The 22,187-nt window shown below is 43.9% G+C and overlaps 2 protein-coding genes across 2 annotated transcripts in view; one reads left to right on the plus strand and one right to left on the minus strand.

The window, feature by feature from the left end:
- On the plus strand, positions 1-8,838 carry LOC119654833 (something about silencing protein 10). The gene is made up of 2 exons (XM_038060405.1): positions 1-421; positions 7,713-8,838. Exons 1-2 carry the CDS (start codon positions 92-94, stop codon positions 8,736-8,738), a joined length of 1,356 nt encoding a protein of 451 aa, XP_037916333.1. The 5' UTR covers positions 1-91; the 3' UTR covers positions 8,739-8,838.
- Positions 8,790-22,187, minus strand: part of LOC119654832 (squamous cell carcinoma antigen recognized by T-cells 3) — a 19,398-nt gene continuing 6,000 nt past the window's right edge. The window contains exons 4-13 of the mRNA XM_038060404.1: positions 18,327-18,480; positions 17,602-18,268; positions 17,381-17,546; positions 10,417-10,501; positions 9,955-10,359; positions 9,762-9,879; positions 9,472-9,704; positions 9,312-9,414; positions 9,142-9,248; positions 8,790-9,076 (exon numbers count right to left, since the gene is read on the minus strand). Coding sequence (XP_037916332.1) covers positions 8,932-9,076; positions 9,142-9,248; positions 9,312-9,414; positions 9,472-9,704; positions 9,762-9,879; positions 9,955-10,359; positions 10,417-10,501; positions 17,381-17,546; positions 17,602-18,268; positions 18,327-18,480 — 2,183 coding nt within the window. The 3' untranslated portion in view covers positions 8,790-8,931. The remainder of the gene's footprint in view (positions 9,077-9,141; positions 9,249-9,311; positions 9,415-9,471; positions 9,705-9,761; positions 9,880-9,954; positions 10,360-10,416; positions 10,502-17,380; positions 17,547-17,601; positions 18,269-18,326; positions 18,481-22,187) is intronic.

Consider the following 22,187-nt stretch of genomic DNA (forward strand, 5'->3'; position numbering starts at 1 on the left):
GTGCTTTGACATAATATTGGGAAGTACTCGGCGCTGTCGGAGTTTTGGTTTATTTCGCGTTTTCTCCTCCGGTTTGAAGTGATATTTAATTATGGCGGATAAAATCAAATTCGGATACGATGAAGATTACGAACCAAGTGATTCTGAAGATGATTTGGATGAAGAAGAGAAAGAACTCATTGCGAACGTGCGGAAAAAGCGCCAAGTTGATGACCCCAAGAGGGAAGTCTTGCGTTTCGAGGACGAAACCGACTCGGAGGAAGGTGATCAGGATGAGGATGAGGATCTACTGGCTGCCAGTGATATCGAAGAAGGCGATGAGTACGACGGGATTCCAGATGAGAAGGCTTGGGGCAAGAAACGATCTGCGTATTATCACACTGACTTTGTTGATCAGGATTACAGCACGTACACCGAAAAGGTAAGTGGGATTCTGCCCATTATTCGATTATTTATGATATAGAGAGTACCTTAAAGGTTTTATGCCAGATCAGCTACACAATTTCAGTCAGGCTTCTGAAACTCCTAGTTGAGACTTGCCTGCCTACCTTCCGTCTCACATTCTAGACTGCGTTAGCGAAGTCGCCTCTGACACTCGTTCAAAAGGTGTTTGAATTTTGTTTGTGGCTAAACTACGAATATGTTTTGTGCGAGATATGCGATCATTGGTCTTCCTCACACCGGAGCAGTCGCTAACTGCCAACTCTGTGGCAAGATTTTTGTCAAGTATGGTTCGCTATAAGAGTAGCTAGTCACTAGCCTCCTCATAATTTTCACGGGACTAGCATTGCTATAACAAAACGCCCTTCCATAAGGTACCCACCGTCTTCGTCTCCGTCAACTGCCGGACGTCAAAACGCGCCATTTACGCTTTCTCCCAGTGCCGTCTGTTCCCTGAAAGAAAGGCTTCAGCCTGTCTAGATCGTCTTGGGCCTGGCATCGATCTCCAGATTGAACGCGAATTTCCCACGCTTGGCGAGATTATAGGGTCCCTGGAATGGTGGCTGCAGCGATTACCGGGTGGCAGCCCTTATCAGAACGTGGGTGCAAACTTTGTGTTCCCTGGGGCTGTGGACTGATGGCTGCGCGTTACGATGTGGCCGTGGCGGAAGCCGGGAGTTTTAGGTTCTCCCCATACATCAGATCAGCAGGACTGACAGAAAACTCATCGCGCGCGGTTGTAGATCAGAATGGATCGTCACATGTCATAAAAGTGGCTAAGTAGTCTTTACCGGACACATGTTGAATATCCGAAGTAAACTGGCTAATGAAGGTTAAGGGCCAAAGTTGGCGTTGTCGGGCTTTTGCCCTAAGCCAAATGTAAGAGGTTTATGGTCCGAGAACAAGATGAACAACCTGCCATCAAGGAAAAAACGGAAATATTTGATACTCAGATACGCGGCTAATAGCTCACGATTGTAAGTGCCGTAGTTCCGTTGAATGAGATTCAGTTGCTTTGAGAAGAAAACTGGTAAAGAAAGGCGCCTACTGTAATGTCTGAGGCATCGAACTGGCTAGTAGTGCATCCTGTAGGGAATGCCAAAAGTGTAGCGATTACCAGCTATTGCTTGGCGGTTTCAAATGCTTGGATGTCTATTGGAGGCTACACATCCTCTCGCAATTCCTTGGCCTTCCTGCCAGACAGGAAGGCGTTAAGTAGGGCCTAGTGGGGAGCATATGGGATAAGTAAGATTTTACCCCCTTTGAACATTAATAATTCTTTTTTAATTTAGTTATGATAGTGATCTTGTCTCGAAGTCCAACTGACACCGAACAACAATTTTCGCTGCCAAAATTTATTTTTCGATGTCATGGCCGTCACGATTCACACTTGCGTATCAGACGCACGTGGAATCGGCGTGGTGAATCGTGGTGTGAACTGGCTGATAAAGCTCAAATGCCGAAGTTGGCGAGGGGGGCTTTGTCAGGTTTGTGTTTGCACAATGTGCACGGCCTGCCTTCAAGGTAACACCGGAAATATTTAATTGCGACGTATGCAGTGAGTGTAGTTCCGTTGAGCGGGATTGAGCTGTTTTGAGAACGGCTGCCAGATTTGATTCACTTTTTGGGGAACAGCAGCACCTACGGAAATGTCTAAGGCATCGACGAATACGACTAAGGGTGAACCGTGCTGAGGAAGCGCCAGAAGTGTAGCATCCACCAGCTGTTGCTTGGTGGTCTCAAAGGCCTGGACAGTTTCTGGGAACCATACAATCAGACGGGAGTCTTTGGTTTTCGGCCTAGGCAAGAAGGCGTTAAGGATCGATTGATGGTGGCCTTGAGCAAGAAACGACAATAGAAGTTTAACATGCCAAAGAACCTTCTCAGATCCTTAATAGTTTTTGGAAGCGGGAAGCTCGAAATCGTTTGTGCCTTGACTGGGTGAATGCCTTCGGGAGTAATCAGGTGGCCAAGGAATCTCACCTAAGATTGTAGAAATTCAACCTTGAATACTAGACCGGCATCAAGGTGCTCTAAATGTTCGGACTCAGAGGAAGAAGCGACCAGAAGACCATCCAGATATACCAAACAGAAGTTGCACAGAATAGAGTTGATGAATCTCTGAAAGATTTGCGCCGCGTGCACAATCCAGAAGACATCCTAGTGAATTCGAAGAGTCCGAAAGGTCCGCATATTGCCGTTTGCGGAATGTCTTCGGGAGCTAAAGGGATCTGATGGTATGCCTTGACAAAGTCTAAAGTTGAGAAAATACAACAGTTGGCGATAGACCGCACGAAATCGTGGATGAGTGGGTTGGGATAACGGTCTGGCATCGTCTGTGCATTTAGAAGTCTGTAGTCGCCATAAGGTCTCCATTCGCCGTTGGATTTAGGGTCCATGTGAAGTGGCGAAGACCGATAACTCTCTGAAAATCTGCGAGTTTCGATGATTGCGGTATTAAATTGTTATGCCGGGTACGGGAAGAACCGAAACTTTGACCAGGTAGTTGCGCCGGCTTAAGCGGTCGTAGATTGTGAGGCGTCGTTGTGCTGCATTCCGGGTAGCAGTCGTCGAAACTCCCGCAAGTTTAATTTGTTTGGTGAGAAATTGCATGGGCTGGTAGATTTCTTTGTTTGTTTTAGCGAACCTACGATAGTATCAGTATGCCCAGGTACTTACTGTCCCGACGATCTACTAACCGCTCACCCATTTTAGAAGGCGGATCTAGACCTTGATCTAGTCCCATCCCCCGAACGCCTCTGCCAACTCAAACATGGTAGCTGTTAATTCTGCCACCAGTTTCTGAGGTTGAGCCCGACGAGTTTTATTCTTCTTTTTCTAAAAAAAGAACATACAACTCTTACAAACTTGGAATAACAATGAAATTTGATGGTAACATTCATTTTCTTTTTTTTGGTTTCGAATTTACGTGCCAATCATTCGTTGGATCTTCCTTCAGCCACTCGCTTGCGTCCTTCTTTAGTTTTCTCTTCCTCCTGTAGATTTGCGTAGTTGAAACAAAAGACAAAGTTTGATTGGAGCTGACGTTGACTGGAGATTTTCTAGAAGTGCGACCGCAAAACTCTTGCTTATCCTCAAGTTCTTTGTATTCCTCGGACAATTTTGAGTATTGACGAAGAGAAACCGTTTGCTGACGTCGTCAATGATGGACTTATTAAAGCTCATCGACTTGAAGTTGAACACCACGGTGCTCGTAGCCACGAGTTGTGCGACTTACTGTTGAAGTCCAATGAATTGGCGCTAAGGTTCATTCGTTTTAGTGTCTTCTTGCGGTATTTCTAATGATTAAATTAACAGAAATGATTGGACATCTTTGCTAACTTAGCCTTTGTTGATAAGGTGAAGTCATCAGAAGACCCCTACCGCTCGAACTTATTCTGGGTCGCAAATACTTCGCAGAATCTCTATCCTTCAGTTTTATGCTTAGTTTGTGGTTGTGATGATCCTGAATTCTTCACTTTATTCGGTGGTTTTTCACACGGAGGCGGCCGCTCATCCGTGGACAAAACTTTGGTCATAATGTCATTACACAAAATTTCACGCAATATTGTTACTTCTGTGCTACACGAGATTATTATCCTTCGAATTGTTTCCGCAAGTATCTGTGGAAACAGAATCGACCAAAAAACGAGTAGAAACCGTCTTTGGGTGTTGTGAGGTGAAGTATGAGATGCAGGAGAGGGAATTTTCAAAAATCGGATTGCGAGTTAGTAATCGATATTCCTGTTGATATCGGAGTGAAGTTATTATTATTAGTGGACACAAGGACAGCATGTAGCTTGAGAAAAAGTTCTGTGTTAAAGAGTAAGACAAGATGTGAAATTTCCTTGGGATGAGGAGTGCGAGAATGCCGTTCGTCTTGGGGTATCCTCAATTTGATAGGTAATTTGTTTTGGTAACAGATGCTAGTGGGCCAGTGGGATACGCGAGTCGAATGCTGAACCAAGCGGAAAAAAATTACTCAATCTCAGAAGAGCGCAATGCTGACCACATTGCCTCCTAGTGTACCGTTACGGTCTTGAATGAAGTGCTCTAACACACTTCAAGGCCCTGATCCAATATGGATTGTTGCGCCAACGATTATTAATCTCAGAACGAGAACTTCTGGCATTGACGTGGGTAAAATTTACCGCTGTTACCTCCTAGGGAGGTCATTTAAAATTATTACTGATCACAAGCCATTGAAGGGAATGCTAAAGGTCAGAAGCACCACTAGCCGGATGCAAAAATTGTCCAAGTATGACTATGAGTTATTATGTAGACCTGGCCGTAAGATGGGGAATGCGGATGCCTTGAGTAGAGCGATCAGCGGGCTCAAGTTTTCTAGTGGCAACGAGGTCAATGGCGCAGATGCAGATAATTGGAAAAGAAATCGTGGACAATAAATTGCCGGACAATGAGGTCTTCGCATGTGCTAAGAAAACAAAGCGTGGGGGAAACACAGACTCCGAAGGAAGTGCGGCTAGTCCTTAGAGATGAGATCATGATTCAAAGTTCAAGGTTTAGAGGCCACTTTGGCGCAAACAAAACGATCGTTAGAGTCAGGAATTTTTTCAGATGGAAGGAAATGAAGAAAGACGTTTAGCGATATGTGGTCAGATATTTGAAGTGTCAGAAGAACAAGAACCATCGACACACAAGAATGCCGTTGGCAGTTACTTAGGTGTCAGATAAGCCTTTTGATAAGATATATATATCGATTTGATGCCTGAGACTTCGAAGGGTAACAAGTACATGCTTTCCATGACGAGATTTGTAGATTTCGCGGCGATCCCTGACCAAGAAGCCAACACAGTAGCGAAAGTGTTATTTGATACAATAATTAGTCGAAAGTACTAACCAAGCAAGAAGTAATTCTTTTTCAATCTCTTCAAATTGAGAAAATCATGAAGCTTAAAAAAAGGATCAGACGGACATCATCAAAAGTCTTTTCCTTTTCGTGGAATTGGAATTCGAATTAAAAGCCCGGGGGAACAAGTGGTCATAAAGAGTGATACTCTTTGTTTGTGGTTGAGGTTTTAGGCACTTTGTTGTCTATCCTAATAGAAAGTGTGCGATACAGGGAGGTCGAATTTAAAGGGGGATAAGCGTGAAGGGATAAAGAAGTGGAAGAATTAAGTAGGGTAGTGATTGATTTGAAGCGTTAGTTAAAGGAAGCCAAAGAGTTTAATGAGGAATTGGAAGAATTAATAAATGGAAAGAACATAAAATTGGTATTCAAAGTGGATGCCGTTTTAGAGAATCACGTAGTTGCAGGAAGAAAAGTGTTAGTGTGAGTGCAGCAGGAAGTGCTAGTGTCGCTTCGTCGAGAACACGCGCAAGCGAAGCGCCGGCTAGAACCGAAGTAGGGAAGATGGTTCCAGTAGAGAATGATGTCTACGACAGAGTCATAGATATGGTTCCATCCTTTTAGGAGGAAAGATCACGATTCCTTGTTTCAGAGCTGTCTCAATTTTTAAACTGTGTGATGGGGCTTCATAATCGTTTGCCAAAGGAACAAAAACTAGTTTTATTTAATTGCGTCAAATAAAGACTGATGGGAGGTAACCACCTGTCATTGGAGTAATTTCCCGAGAGTAGTTGAGAGGCTGTCAATGGGGGAGTACGTTTTGTACCACTGGAGTGAAATACCAGTCACCCATGGAACCTGCACAGTATCTGCCGATGGCCAATAACGCCAGCGGCAACATCGGTCCTTATCCTCCCACTACAATGGCAGCACAATAGTACGTAATACCGCCGGGGCAACTTCAACTTTGGTCTGACGCGGAAGAGCAGGATCCCCGATAAGTTCCTGGAATTGGCTCTGGTCTATCCACTGGTAGGACAAGGAAAAATGTGGACTGCTTCAATTGTAAGAAGTTTGGACATCGGGCACGGGAGTGTAAGTTGAGACAGGTGGTGGAATTACGGCCATACGTCAAGATAGTAATCTCGACAAAAATTTCCCCGGTCATCCCAACAAGGTCGACGTAGCACGAACTTTGTAGGGTTACAGGATGGTACGCAGCAGAGCAGTGAGAAAAGGCTGGTGGAATTGGATGCCAACTATGAACTATATAACGAGACGCAGGTATAGGAAGCTAATCATAACGCTCTATGCGTCTCTGGCTGCGTCCCTAAACTCGACAATCAATGCGGTGGACTTAGAGGAGCGACGGAGTGACGCAATTGAGCTTTTCTTATTGATTCAGTTGGAGATTAAGTTCTTGTTGGACCGTCAGTAGACTCTAAGGGGGATCATCGAGAGCGCGAGGCATGGAAGATTGCATCCAGGGCTACTTCATAATCAGGACCACTTGGCATATCTGGAGCAGTTACCAAATCGGGATCCTCTAAACGTGGAGACATTAGGTTAGGATCAGCAGTTGCTGAACCAAGTTATGAAAATTCGGATGGTGCAGAGCAGGCGTGTTCTTCTGTTTCGACTAGACGTACTATTGTTAGAGAAGCGCATGTTTCTGCTTTTCCGAGTGTATGCTATCCCTGTGGCTCTTGATGGATGACGAAGCATATAAAGAATTTGTTATTTTACAATGTAGCCTAGAAACTGGCAGATATTAAAAGTAGGAAGAAAGCCCGGTGGTAGTTATTTCTAGTCAATTTTTACGTATATTTGGAAGCACAGCGCTTTAGTTGGCATCAGTTAATTTAAGGTCCTTTCTTCCAATAAAAAAGTCTGATAAAAATGATTCTACATTAAATTTACAAAACAATTCGAAGGTTAGGTCCGGATGGCTTAGTGATTAGAGTACTAAGGTGACGCAATGGCGGGTCGCCGTTCAGACGTCACTGGTGGCAGAGAGATTTATATCGTGACTGGAAGTCGGATACTAGTCGCCTCAGCCGTGGATGAGAACCTAAATCTGGGTAATAATCACGACTCAGCATACGGTCTTGAATAATCCAATAGCATTATTGGGTCAACGATTATTATTGCTATTATTCAAAGACTTGACGGCGTAAGCCTCTCACTCTCGTTACTCAGGGGTTCAAATCCCAGTCATGGTCTGGTCTCGCGGCTGCGAACTTATCACTTACACAGATTTAAGTGTAATGTTAATGAAACTGAATCAGTCTCATCGAAAAATGATGGGAATAAAACAATAAGGAAGAAAATTTGTGGATGCCCTGTACTCCATTGGGGAGAGAATAGGAAACACTATTATTCGAAGACCTACGTGTAATATTACATTACATTTCATTTCAGTAAAACAGCAGTACTAATGCTCCTTTTTACCGTATTTCAGGAAGAAGAGCTCGCTCAGCAGGAAGAAGAGGAAGCCAAAGCAATTCAACAGCGCCTTGCGAAACAACTAGACGAAGCAGATTTCTCACTTGATATTTATTCGGAGCCAGTATCTGATCAAACATATCTAGATACAAGCAAGACAAAACTCAAAACTGATTTCACACAACTGTCTGCACGGCAAAAGCAGGAACTTTTCCAGAAAGACTCACCGGAATTCGCTGGTCTAGTGCAAGATTTCGAAAAATATGCACAAGAAAGTAAGACGATTCTAAGTCCAATTCTAAAATATGTTCAGGAGAACGGTATCAAATTGCCAGCATTCGATTTTATCCAAACGCGGAATAACTTGATTTTGACCTATTGCACAAACATTGGATTCTATTTAGTTCTGAAGGCAAAGAGGCTTTCAGTGAAAAACCATCCGATTGTAAAACGATTGGTGCAACTGAGACAGCTCATTATTCAGTTGGATGACACTTTCCAAAATGTTGTGAAGCCCCAGTTAGACGAGCTCTTGGAAGCTATAAATTCAGGTGAAGAAGTCACAGTTGAAAGTATGACGCCGCGCAAACCAATCGAAGTTAAGAAGAAGAAACACTTGGGTATTCTCAAATCTGAGTCGCCTAAAACTGCGATTTCTGCTGACCAGGAATCCGAATCAGATGATTCAGATTACGATTCACAAGATATATCACAACCCAATGACCAGATGGATACAAGCGATGAAGAAATGCAGCAGATTGAGGCGGAGGAGGCTGAAATGAATGGCGAGGGAGAGGGCGAAGAAGATGATGACGACGAGCGTCGCGGTATCACATACCAAATTGCCAAGAATAAGGGTCTCACGCCTCACCGCAAGAAGGAGAATAGAAATCCACGAGTCAAACATAGGAATAAGTTCAGGAAGGCGCTGGTACGCCGTAAGGGTGCTGTGCGAACTGTACGCAAGGAGCTTACTCGGTATGGAGGTGAAATGTCTGGTATCAAAGCGAATGTCCGGAAAGGTATCAAGTTCAAAAGCTAAGGCGGCAATTAAAACAAGGAATATAATGATTTTCTATTCAAACTTTTATAATAAAGTTTTATTCCGAACTGATCGCTTAAATAAAATAATAGTACTCACACACTTTTTTTTTATTATCTTTACGTTTCTATCCCATTTTGGGATGTGGATGAAGGATCTCATGGTCGCTCCTAAAGAGAGTATCTGTAGGAATCTAATTGTTCAATAACTTACGGAAATCATCGTTCGATTTGGGTTTTATACTAGGTGCCGCATTGCCGTTGGTAGATACTGATGTAGCGTTTAGGACATTTCTCCGCACTGATGCAGGTATGAACGACAGTCGTGGTTTTTGTTCACTGGACAGGATAAGAAGATTAGATTGAAGACCAAATAACGATAAACATTTTTTAAGGCAACTCACCCTCTATTGACATTCGCTTTCATTCCAACAGAGCTTAAAAGCTTCTTCATGTTGGACGCATTTTTCTCCGCTGGTTTAGGAGGAGGAGCCGATATAGCAACAGAAATCTAGATAAACAAGACCCAGTCATTTGTCTTTATTCTGTACCCAATTCGAATATTTCTACTCACTTTATGTCCGTTTATCTCAGTTTGATCGAGCTTCATCAAAGCAGTTGATGCTGAAGACTCGTCGACATATTCAACGTACGCAATGCCTTTCGGCTTCCCGCTCCTGCAATAATTTCATGTTTAGCATGTGCAAAATAATTTTTTGAGATGAATTACTCACTTGTGGTAAACTATTCTGATTTCCTTTATTTGTCCGTAAGGCGAAAATATCTCTTGTAAGTCTTCGTTGGTTGAATCGTAAGGTATGCCTTTCACAAATAGTTTCTTGAGCTCCATATTATCTGAATATTTGAATTTCTGTCGCTGCTCCTTTTCTCGTAGAACTGTGGATATATACATTGGACGTCCTTTAAGCATTCTTCGGTCGAAGGTAATGGCCTTCTGCACTTCAGACTAAAATAAAGATCAAAAACTTAAAAAAATGGATTTGAATCCCGCATATAAACATACTTCAGATGAAAGATCCGCGTATCCGAAACCCCTTCCTTTTCCGTTTGGTGACTTAACTAAATGAATTTTAAGAATTTGTAGTTCGGGTAAGCACTCCTTGATCTCATCCTCAGTGATACTGAAAGGAGGAAGCAAGTTTTGAAATCATCGTCCTAAATGAAAGACGTGGAAGAGCTATTGGCTGAATACCTACTTGTAATCCAAATTGCTTAGAAACACTCGCAACGAATCTTTGCTTGGATCGATATCAGACATGTCGCTTTTCCCGCTGATTGACGCCTGGTCTGATTTCCTATTGTTGATTTGTTTGGCCTCATTCGTCTCGCTCCTTCCTTTCTTTGGACTTATTTCTTCGACAGTTGTGCCAGGTTTACGTTTCTTTGCAGCTTTGCCGCCACCCTTTTCGTCACCTTTTGTTTTTTGTCGCTCAGCTAATTGTCTTTTCTGATAGTCGAATTGTTTCAGAATAGTTTCACATTGGTCTTGGCACGCAGCGATCTGCTCGATCGTCCCGTTGCAACGTTCGAATCGCAGCCAACTTGAGGCAATTGTGTATGGATCTTCAACAGTTTGTGCGTTCAGGGCCTTACGATATATTCTGAAAGAATCCGGGGTTATCTCAAAGAAATGTATTTTGAAGTACGTTTCCACTTACTTCCTCCCCGCGTCTGCTCCTCTTGACAACTCCAGATGAATGAACTCCATCCAAAGAGCGGATTTTGTTGCATTATCAGCACTTTCTGGAAGGGAAATAATAATTTTTGTTCGTCACACTTTATATATATGTAGGCATTAAATTCGAACGGTTTTGTTGGGTTCTGGAATTGCCTTAGCATTCATTCAGAAGGGTTCACTTCTTAATAGATGATCGATGGAGTGGCGGTTTAAATGTTCCTTACTATTCGGGAATGCCGAAAGCGGACACCTTTTTAAACAAATTTAGTTTAAGTGTCGTTCGGATAATTTTTAAAAGATTCGGAGTCGTCACGCTGTAAACAAAAAACTTTCAAAGCAACCTTTTTAGACATTGAGGTCTCCAACAGAAGCGGAGAAAATGCCAACACTGCACGAAGTCAAGGCAGAATAAGATGTGGCAGGTCCATTGAGACAATTCTCATTAGGAGAGGCGAACACATGGAGATGACACGACGACATGAAGATTGGCATTGCCATCTGACTCGGTTTTTTATTGATTATGGCAGCCACCGTCCATATCTGTGTCTGTATGTCGATTCCTCATTTTACCCCGAATTTCCGATTGATTATGAAGATTGAGCAGAGAAAACAACTAGAGCTGATGTTAAGGAGATTCATATGCGTGGAAATGCTTATTACCTAAGTCTCGAGAAGTATGGGACGCATAAGTACCATAGTTTCTTGCATCCAAAGGAAACGTCGCCGTAAGATCTAATGTCGTAAAATAGTCTCGGGAGACGCAATGGATAAGGAGGGATAATTTTAATGTGTTAGGGAAATATTACAACTTTAATTGCCAGAAAAAAACACTAAACGAAACCGAGAGAAATGTTCCATCGATGCTAATTGCCTTGCGAGTCCCCTTTGCGGCAAATCCTCAAGGCACCCATTGGAAACTGTATTCGGACGGGCCAGATTCAGATTCAGTTGGGAGTAGATTCACCCAGCTGACGAGGATCCGTTTGCCAACTAGTCATGCTTTAGGGGCAAGCGAATTTGGCTGGGGATGGATCGAAGCAACAGCTTGGGGGTCGACCTAACTGCATTGCGAAAGGTGCTAATAGGATCGCAAGGGAAGGCGAAAGCGCGAGCATATGTCGAAGGCCGCATGGCCAAGGGCCCTTTTCAGCCTGGAAACCACTATCATCGAATTGGATGTACCGAGTACCAGCTCGAAACCGTTGACGTCGGAACAGACAAGAATGCCTAATTTCGAAAGTCAGCGACGAAGTGGAAGCCCGCCGGAGTCCTGTTCAAGAGCCAATATAAGAAGACCATCAATATTCTGAATAAGATTGTGAAGAACTATGGACCACAGTTGAAGCCAGGCTATCGGAGCTCATCATCGAACTTGTACTTTGATTCTTCCCAAGTTGGCCATGGGTACCATGTAATAGAATCTAGTTCACCATCGACTTTCTCGATTAGTGTGTCGCGAAGATCAATGACGCCTGGAAGGGTGTGAAGCGCAATATTGTTCACTACGAGAATTGCCTGTTGTTCACATTTGTATGGGCAAGGTCAAGCTCGTCCAATCCCTGCGCCTTGAAATTCGCAAGACCCCCATGGTTGACTGGGTGGTGATCTAGAAGGAGGAACCCCAAGTGAATACCGAACCTTCCCAATTTTGCATAAATGGAGAGTGGTTGGAGGCACTGGAAAAGGCACAGTGTCGTTCAATTCAGGTGCGCAAAGGTCAAAGTGCTCCGCTCCGTGAAACAGAGCGTTGACTCGAGTTGACGCCGTCAACGAGTTCTTGGAGGAAATGAACAACGACGGGAGTAGTACTCAAACTACGTCTTGGCCTCGTCTGGAAGGGAGGCACCGACATCGCATTGATACAGAAGCGCTGAATCGGAGAAGGGTGACTCCAAAACAACTACAACTACTACTATAATTTATTCCTCACTACGAGAGATCGAGACAGGCCTAGAGCTTGTATTCTCACCACAAATGCCTTAATCGTATTAAATCTGGAATAGGCGGCTTACATGCCTTATGGGCCAACTCCATCACAAGAATTGCGAGAAAGGCCAATCTGTTGATAGGTTACGAGGATAATGGGAAACGCAAGTTTTGAGACAGTTCCGAAAACAATGAAAGAGGTGAATCTCTGACTGAATTATGACAGTTGGGAGAAAGTCGTTGATATCACCCTTATAACATACAGACCAACTAGAGTCAAAGGCATTTCAAATCACCTTTAGAAAATCTCTGTGGATTACGACAAAACGGCATTACCACCATGATAAAACGAAGACCTGTCCAATCTCAAGAATCAGGGACGAGTACACCATTTGCTACAAGCATAAATATTGGTAGCCATACAAAGGCTCACTGAAAAAGGATAAGTTGGTCATTAAGACTGTCAGGATGCGTTCCTGACTGGAGTATTGCCAAAACATCGAGAGTTTCATCGATTCTTCGGGACTCAAGATCCTGGCCAAGTAAGATGGCAGCCCATCCTTTCTTAAAAAGGCAAAGGGCTTCTGGTGAGACCCAGGAGCTGGTAATCCAGACGCACTTCCTCGCCAGTGACAATACTGTGGGCTATAAACAGCTTTTCCGCATATATATAAGATCTTATAATGCCAGTCAGCTTCCAGAAACAGTTAAGTCCTTGAGGGTTTAACGTGAGCACCTGTCTGGACGACTTAACCCGACGGTCTTCTTAAGATACGGATTGATTTTGTGACCACAATCAGAGCCCCGCTGATGCAAGCAACAACGGTACCAGTCTATACCAAGTGCATGGCTTAGCATTCATACTGGTGGATACAAGACCTACCTAAATCTCTACTGAACTAAGGAGTACGGCACCCCTGTTGAAACGCAACTCCACGCCGAGGCCCGAAGGTCTTTTCTCGCTTGAGCTAAACCAACAACCCCCATGAAGCTCCCACTAGGGAGCCAACCGCAAATAACCGAGCTGTACTCACATACAACGGGAGTTCACCCGAAGTATGAGAGTCCAGGGACTATCTCGGTTCCCATGGTACCAGTATACTCCTGGTGAGGTTTCGTGACCAATTTGCCACTTCAGATGAGTCCCCGTGCAGACTGGAGTCTGATCGCCCTGATTAGGCCTTTGGAGCAGTGAGTACAGCGTCTCCCGATGCCACTACTATGGAGGTTCTCCTCGGCCACTTGGTTTTGGTTTGGCCGACAGGGTTGCCGCCCCGTCTTCCTCACCGCCACCTTTGAGCACCAGGTTCCAGAAACGGAAAGAAACGGCTGTACCGTGGCTTGTAGAGATTTATCAAAAAGCTGTATTTCATTTAGGCATATACCGCCTTTATGCAGACACGCAGTTCTTACTAAAAGTTGGCAAGCGCGGCCATGAGTCAGCGAAGGAATTTTGATGAATCAACCTTTTTCATGTTGAAGACACCAGAGCGCGTCCTGGAGATCCACTTAAGGACGATCATAGAAAGGTCGCCCATCTCCAAATTCCAATTCGCCTACCCCAAAGAAGAATTTACGGAAACCTTTCTTCCCGAGGTAATTAGCACGGTTGAACAGTCGTTTGATATAGAGGGAGCACTCAATGACGTGAATACTAAAGCGATTGTGGAGGCTCTAATCAGAATAGGATTGGAGATATTATCTATGATAAGAACCTGTATAATCTAATCTGACCTAGAGGGTAGCCACTTGACCAGAGCTACGAGTAGAGGCACATTCCAGGGTGATACCATCTCTTCGGTGCTCTGGTTGATAATGATGGATGAAATTCTACTGATATAGTACTGGAGAGAAGCGGGTACAAGACGACTTAATGATATTAAAACAATATGGAGAGCGCGTTGGGAAAGGTGTACCTGTGGATTGTAAGATACCGACTCGCCATGAGTTCAACTAAAACGGAGCTAACGCTATTTACTTCCAAGACAAAATTGTCACTTTTGATGAGGTAAAAATCTGGCTTGGGCACTACAGTTAGGATTTTTACCCACTAAAATCCAAGATGTAATTCGCTTACTGTGCTTGGTGAGAGGACCGCTTCCGTTTTTTTTTCTCCGTAAGTGTCAGTCAGCTTTCTAGTCAGGGCTTAACAGCATTAATTGCTCCGCATGAATGTAACTCAATATCCTCTTGAAGTTTTGCTACTATAACCAATGCTATATAGTATCAGTGGCCAATCCAACACTCTTCCAGAATGGGAGGATTAAATAAATCATTCTATATGATGTTCTATAGCAATATGCCCGGTACAATCGACAATAATCCAAGATCATTTGCTGGAACTACTCTTTCCGTCAATCGCGTTCTGGACTGGACTTTACAGAATGTATATTGCCGATCAGAAAGTCTCTTCTTGGCTCTCAACAATCGGAAAAAATCTCACATTTTCGCATACACATATTCTGCTGCAAATCTCCAACAACTCGTCTGTGGTTACTATAGGAATTGCCATCACATTCAGATCTCTTTAAAACATTTCTCTTGCTCCACTGGATAGACAGCTTGAGATTTTTGCAGGCTTCTTTATATGATCGATCCTACCTACCGACCTCTCTCGTTTCCTAGAACTATATCCAACTGCCCAAAAGCCTCTAATAACACTTTGGGCGTTATTCTCGCTGCTTCCTCATTCGAAGGTGCACGCAAATTATGAGCAACCACATTTGGACTTCACCCCCTTACTTCGACAACAAGGTTGTGTACCGGTCTTCAAATTCAAAGATTGCGAGAGTTTGTGGGACGTAACAGCTGTACACCTACACATCGCTTATTTGCACCCAAACAAAGCCATTGTCCGATTGACTCATGATGCGTTGTATAGTTTGGCGACCGCACACCCAAATCGACCCTCCACCATGACGGTTTATGTAGTGTTTAGTTATGATTGCGCGAATACAATCGACCAACACGGCCTGAGTGCTCAGAAGCTGTAGCTTCTCCCACACCATACACACTTATGTAGGTTACCTGCTCAAGTAAATTCTGAGCGACTCTGCAATGATTGAAGCTTTTTGGAATAAATCTCTTTTTTCCATTGAAGTCAACGTCTTCTCGTACTTGGGGCACGGGCTTTCTCCCTCCCGTACTTATAGTTCTGTTCTTCGTAACTTCTAATGTGCCATTTTTCTTCTTTGGTGCTTGCCTTTCTCCCTAGAGGATCCCCATCTTTTTCCCGCTCTCTTTTGATTGGCAGCAGGTTGATGGCACTATGATCAAGTGCCACTTAGGTCGCCTGTGACACTGCTAGGACCGCAGTTTCAGCTTTTCCTTGGGAGCTCCTCTCTCCTCCAGCAACCTTTTATAAAGAATCCGAATTGCTCTCACCAAGTTTTTGATGACTTCGTACACGTTGTGCTCATCCTTGATAAACTCAGAAAGATTGTTTTCGCTTCAAACTGCTCCGTGTTCTTTATAAGCCTTGGCAGGATTACTCGTTTAAACACTCCTTCACCTTCACCATTTAATATGTTTCCTGAGTTTTATTTTTTGCCGTCTTTGGCGTTGGTGGAAACCGACGTATTGGAGAGCTTCTCCTGAATGGGTCAATTTCTTGGGCTTGGAGTATCACCTACGGTTGTTTCTCTTGGACAAGTGTGGTGGGTGTCAAAACTGCCTTAGTTGACCAACGATCTTCTTTCAGCCCGTCATTTTCGTCTCCGTTACTGGTGTTCTTGATAAAATTGTGCTTCGCTTTAACACCTTCTTCTGTACCGTACATTTCTGTCTTTCACCTCTTACGTTTTGATTTATGTTTTGGGTATCCTCCCCATAGGCATTTTGCTCCGCGTACCAGAGATGAGCAAAGTGGCCATGTACAGTTAGAAAAAAAACAGAACAAGAACACATATCCAACACATTGAATTAAAAAGGCCTCCACTACCAAACCAGGCTTGGAGAGAAATTTTGCGGTAGGCTTTCCAATTAATGGGAGTTGAAGGCGGGCAATGTGTTGCGGGAGTATTCTCGGATACTTTGGTGTAACGTACCGTATTCCAGTGTATTTCAAACGAAGGAACTGACGATATTGGAATCTTGTCGATGGTTGGGGCATGAAACGAGCTTCAAGAGTAACATAATCATTCTGACCACCATTTAGGCGTTTTATTCGGAGGTGAAATCGTCTAGGCTGATGAAACAGTGCAGAGATTCGTTGAACAGTCTAGACAACACGATCAAAAGCACCCTCTTATGGGTTTCTGACCACAAAAACATAGAATAGGATGAGAAGGCCGAAGAATTGGCCAGGCAGAGCTCAGTGCTTGACAGCTGGTGATTGTGAAGGGTAAAATCTACTCGCATTGGTCGCAGCCGATGACTCCAGAACTGTATATCTGGGTATTACCAGCGCCGCGAGTACGACATCCGATTCAACTCTGGATAAACTAGACAATTCGCAGTCCCTTGGATGTATATATTCAAACAGCCGCAATGAAAGTAGCTCAGAGGCTCTAGGGAGAAACAGCGAGCATAAGGAACGGAATATCCAGCTCTTCTCTAATTTTGTTTGGTAGAAGATATAAAGTTTTCTCAAACGTATAGAAAACTGTCTTTAAACCAAAAGAATGTGAAGCGACATATACTGAGGTCCGAACAGAAAAAAGTCCTGGGATAAAAACGGTTGATGGGTTTTTTCCTTGGCACAATATTCGATGGTCTTAAGAGCGACAAACTAGGTTATTAATGAACGATTGAAGGGCTTTAATCACCTAAAAGATCATTCAGAAATGTAGAAATCTTTTAAATTCTACATCTACATTCACTATGATGGAACTACTCTAGGTACCGGATCACTGTGGCGTAAGGGGAAATTTCGATTGACACAAAGCCGTAAAAGACAACAAAAACAACATAACGGAAAAGTTAACGTTTTCTTCTAGTTGGAGGTTAAAAAATTTCCTTAATTGTTATGCCATAGTCGATATCCACCACAAAGTTTATATAAAAAGAAAACTACTCACCCATAACAGTATTCCACAATTCTTTTCCCTTGACAGCATCCTTCAGTTTACTATACTCCAACTTACCCCACAGCTGCAAAATCTCACAGTTACAGTCAGCCAGGACTCCCCATTGTTTCCCGAGTGATGTCCACGCGAAATTGAAATTCGCTCTCAAAATCTCAGTCTACATAAAATATATCATTCAAGTCGCTTTGTCAGAAAATGTCCTGGATAATTACCTCCTTCTCCTCATCGAAATTAGTATTCCTAGCCAAATATGATAAATATTCCAGCCATAATGCCACCAACGGTTCAGGAGTTTGAAAACCAGCTTCGAGCCCCTGTTCGAAAATTTCTTTCACTTCATTTTTGCCAAATCCTAACTTCTCGCCGAGTCTCATCTTACGTATGAATAACAATTCACTCCACGTACAATTCCGCAGTGCCCGATTTATCACCTCCATAGCAGATTGTTCGAACATTGGGAAATTCTCCAATTCTTCAGGTCGACTGTATTTCTCGCGTTTCTCCAAATAGGCGATGTAGTCAAGCCAACATGAAGGATTCAAACAGCATTCCGTGACCATACGTTCGTAGAGGATTTGCAGGACATTCTCATCAGCAAATCGATCTGCTTCGCGAATGTATTCCTTATAGAGGGTGGCACGGTTTTGGTGAAATTTAGCATCTAAGGTTGAAAGTTTGTTTTCAAATGGAAGCATCTTTTGGAGATGGGTCTTAGCACGATTGTACTTTTTGTCTATTTGTTCCCAATTGGTTGAGGCGCCTAGTTCATTTTTCTCGACAAAAATTTTGAATTCTATGTAAGTCTCTTCCATGTCGTGCATTGGGATGCGGAGGATTTTTGTGTAGGTTTCCTCAATATGTTTAATATTTTCAGGAGAACTAGAGTTTGTTGTTTAAATTGCTGGAACTAATGAAGAATTTCAATTGATGTACTTACTTTTCTTTAGAGTCGACATAAGTTTTCCAGATTTCAACGAATTTTCGACCATACATTGTATGGAGAGCGTAGACTGAAAGAAGTTCAGCCCAGATTTTCTCTGCGTCCGGTGATTTTGCTGCAAAGCTGGCGAACTCTAATGCCACGTTAGGACCTAGAAAAAAAAGAAATACAAATAGATGTCCGTATTTCATAAATTACTTGCAAAAGCGGCCAGAAGATTGAGTGGAGTGCGCGATAAAGCAAATGTCCTTTAGCACATATTGTTCCATGTGATGTTGACAAGAATCGTGTCAATCTTCCTTGAAGGCGAAGTCTTGATCAACCATAACATGAGCTAGTAGACCCGCAGGACTAGTTTTCGTATGTACGGAAACGGGAGAAACACACAAGTATGCTACTCCCCAAAGCACGTCTAAACGACCGAGAGGAGGCATGTACCATAATGACAGATCCACCAAAGCTGCTGGAAGGACAAAGTCGACGAGTTGTATGGGGACCGGTGAGGACTCGGTTACAAACTGGAAACCCTAAAAATCTGGGATCTGCAAAAAACCCAGTTCACTTAAGGCCGAGCAGATGGACCGCATTTTACAGGCACAATTCCATGCGCACTCCGTAAGTGATGATGACGGCAGTGCGGGAAGCGCCGAGGACTGCCCACTTGTCTCTATAAAAGAGCTAGAAGAGGCAGTCCTCTCTATGAAAAAGAAGAAGGCGCCAGGATCCGATGGTATCCTTGCATAGGTATACAAATTGGTGCTCCAATATCGGATAGCTGAGTTGTTAGAGCGCAAGGCTGTCGTACGGAAGGTCGCGGTTCAAATCTCACTGGTGGCAGTGGAATTTGTATCGTGATTTGCCGTCGGATACCAGTCGACTCAGCTGTGAATGAGTACCTGAGTCAAATCAGGGTAATAATCTCGGGCGAGCGTAATGCTGACCACATTGTCTTCTAGTGTACCGTTACGGTCTTGAATGAAGTGCTCTAACACACTTCAAGGCCCTGATCCAATATGGATTGTTGCGCCCACGATTATTATTATTATTAATATCGGCCAAACCTACTGCTCGACGCATTCAACGCTTGTCTGGAAGAAGCAGGCCTCTCTATGAAAAAGAAGACGCTAGGCTCCAATGGTGTCCCAGCAGAGGTATACAAACTGGTGCTCCAATATCGGTCAGACCTTCTGCTCGGCGCATTCAACGCTTGCCTGAAAGAGGGCCTTATTCCTTCCCGTTGGAAAGTGACGCGGCTTGCGCTGATCAGCAAAAAGAAAGGCAATTCTGAGTTGCTGACTTCATACCGACCACTTTATAAGCTTGACAGTGCCGAGAAAGTGCTTGAAAAGCTCATCATAAATGGACTCTCTGCCGGAGGTTTATGCCCATGGCAGTTCGGCTTTAGAGCAGGAAGATCCACAGTTGATGCTGTCATGCAAGTCGTGGATGGCGTTCGTGAGCGGAGGCACACAGCTAGCAAGCTGGACGGGTAGTGCTTGACTAGATGAGTGGCAACTCTCTTGGCAAAATGAGACTAGATGCAAATGGACTGCGCGGCTCCTTGACAAAGAGACTAACTATTTCCTTACCCAGCTCTTGAGTGGGCATGGAGGGTTTCAGTCTTACCTGCACAAGATTGAAAAAGCACGATCTCCTGATTGTCTGTTTTGCAATGGGATTGCGGACGACGCCAATCGCACCTTTTTTTGGTGGGATGGTATTCGTCAACAACTTTAAACAATAGACAATATTGCCGAAGAGGTGCTGATGAGCGCTGACAGGTGGAGCCATGTTCCGCATTACTTTCGAGTTCTTCTCGTTGCAAAAATAATACTCTGCCAGTGAAAAAGTCGGATGGCAGGGGGTCCCTGTAACTAACAGTACCCTTCCTCTTCTCCTCTCACTTTGGTGAAAGGAATTCCTTGATTTGAATGCTCCGCAAGGCGGGAGAGCTCTGGGAGTAGCCCGGTTCCAGGCTAGATCTCTCACAATGGGGAGATGTTTAGTTAGCAGCCCGATAGAGTACCGTTTGTGGAATCCAACACTCTGTGCGTAGACACATTCACCTATCCTATCCCCCTCCCCAAAAAAAAAATTATTATTTATACGTCCTTTGTTCTGGAAAAAGCTTAATATCAGATGCCAACTTGAAAAATTTGAAAGTAGGGAATATACTAAAAATCCTAACGATTATAAGTTTGTTTGAGATACTGTAGTTAATAGGTGCACTATAACTAGTAAAACGGTCACAATAGTTCTTAAGAACGCGGTCCGACTCCCCCTCAACAGAATAATAACAGAGGAAGGTGTAGACTCATCTCTGCACGCAACCGCAGTGCGATTCGTCCGAATTGAGTGAAGTAATCCCCGACGTAGCTCATCGAAGGTCCAACACGCTAGCAACGAATAAGTCGCAGTCATGTGTAAGCAAGTCTAGTCAATTTTTATAATTAATAACGCCGCAAGATCCAACGTGTGGGTTTTAACGGGAGGAAGGTTTCGTTCCGCTCCGGTCTCCGGTCAGCGCAGCTACTTGAAGCATAACTTGCGCTCGCGGGTGTTACGGCGGACGTGACGCGATTTAATCATGCATTCGTGGGTCTCAATGAGGAGACCATCGGGCTCGTCTCGGACGTGCTCGGCGAGTGCAGCTACTTCCAGCTGTAAGAGCGGCTGATCCGGCCGCGTCAGTGAGTGAGGAGGCTAAGGTGGATCAGTTGCTGGCAGTGTATACGCTGGGCGTTCAGATCTGGGGATAAAATTGGATCGAGGCTGTTTTACCTTGATGGTACCACCGCAGATTTGTGGAGAAAGCAACTAAATGTACTATTCTATGCACTGTTTAAAGCAAAAAATAGATTCGCTGGGGGCTTTGGCGGCCGCTACCCGATGTCCATTACCCCGCTGCTTTACGATTTTTGACCCCTTAAACAGACGTTGCTTTTTGATTGACACGGGGGCGGAAGTGTCGATTCTCCCCGTAAGCCTCCCAAATAATTTGATTCCCCAAAACCTTAAGCTGACTGTCGCGAATTCTACAGGAGGTTTAACGTGAGTCTGGATTTGCGCTAGCCTTATCATGGCGTTTCGTGCTGACGGATATCAACATTCCCATTTTAGGGTCTGATTTCCTTTGCCACTATGGGCTGGACTTGCAGAGATTTCAGCCTGCTTCAATTACATTCTTTCGTTAATTTTCGAAGCCGTTGCCGACCCATGTATTCGCCACTTTTTCGAAAGTCCAGCAACATAACTATCGAATGAAATTTTTCTAAGCCGGTTAAGCATCATGTTCAACATCACATCAACACTATCTTCTCAACCGTTCGTCCATTACCACCACAGACGCTTGCTATTGCCAAAGAAGAGTTTTCCGAGCTCATGAAACTAGGTATTTGCAGACATTCTAACAGCTTTTGTTCATCTTCACTCCATATAGACCCTAAGTCAACCGGCGAAAGGAGGCCTTGCGGAGATTACCGGCGTCTAAATGCTCAGACAGTTCCTGATCAATACCCTATTCCGCTCATCCACGATTTCGCGCATTACTTGACAAACTGACGTGTTTTCTCTACCTTGGATCTAGCCAAGGTTTACCATCAAATCTCTGAACCCCCCGAAGATATTCCGAGAACGGCTTTTGCACACCTTCGGATTCTCCGAGTTCACTAGGATAACTTTCCACCTGTGTAATATAGCGTAAACTTTTTAGAGGTTCATCCACTCTGTTCTAGCGAAACTTAAACTTCTGTTTCGTTTACATGGATGATGTTTTGGTCGCTTCCTCCTCAGAGTCTGAGCACTTGAATCATCGCAGTATTTTTCAACGTCTGCTCGAGGCGGAAATTGTTCTTAAAG

The sequence above is a fragment of the Hermetia illucens genome, chromosome 4, assembly GCF_905115235.1.
Source record: "Hermetia illucens chromosome 4, iHerIll2.2.curated.20191125, whole genome shotgun sequence".
In the NCBI taxonomy this organism is placed as follows: domain Eukaryota; kingdom Metazoa; phylum Arthropoda; class Insecta; order Diptera; family Stratiomyidae; genus Hermetia; species Hermetia illucens.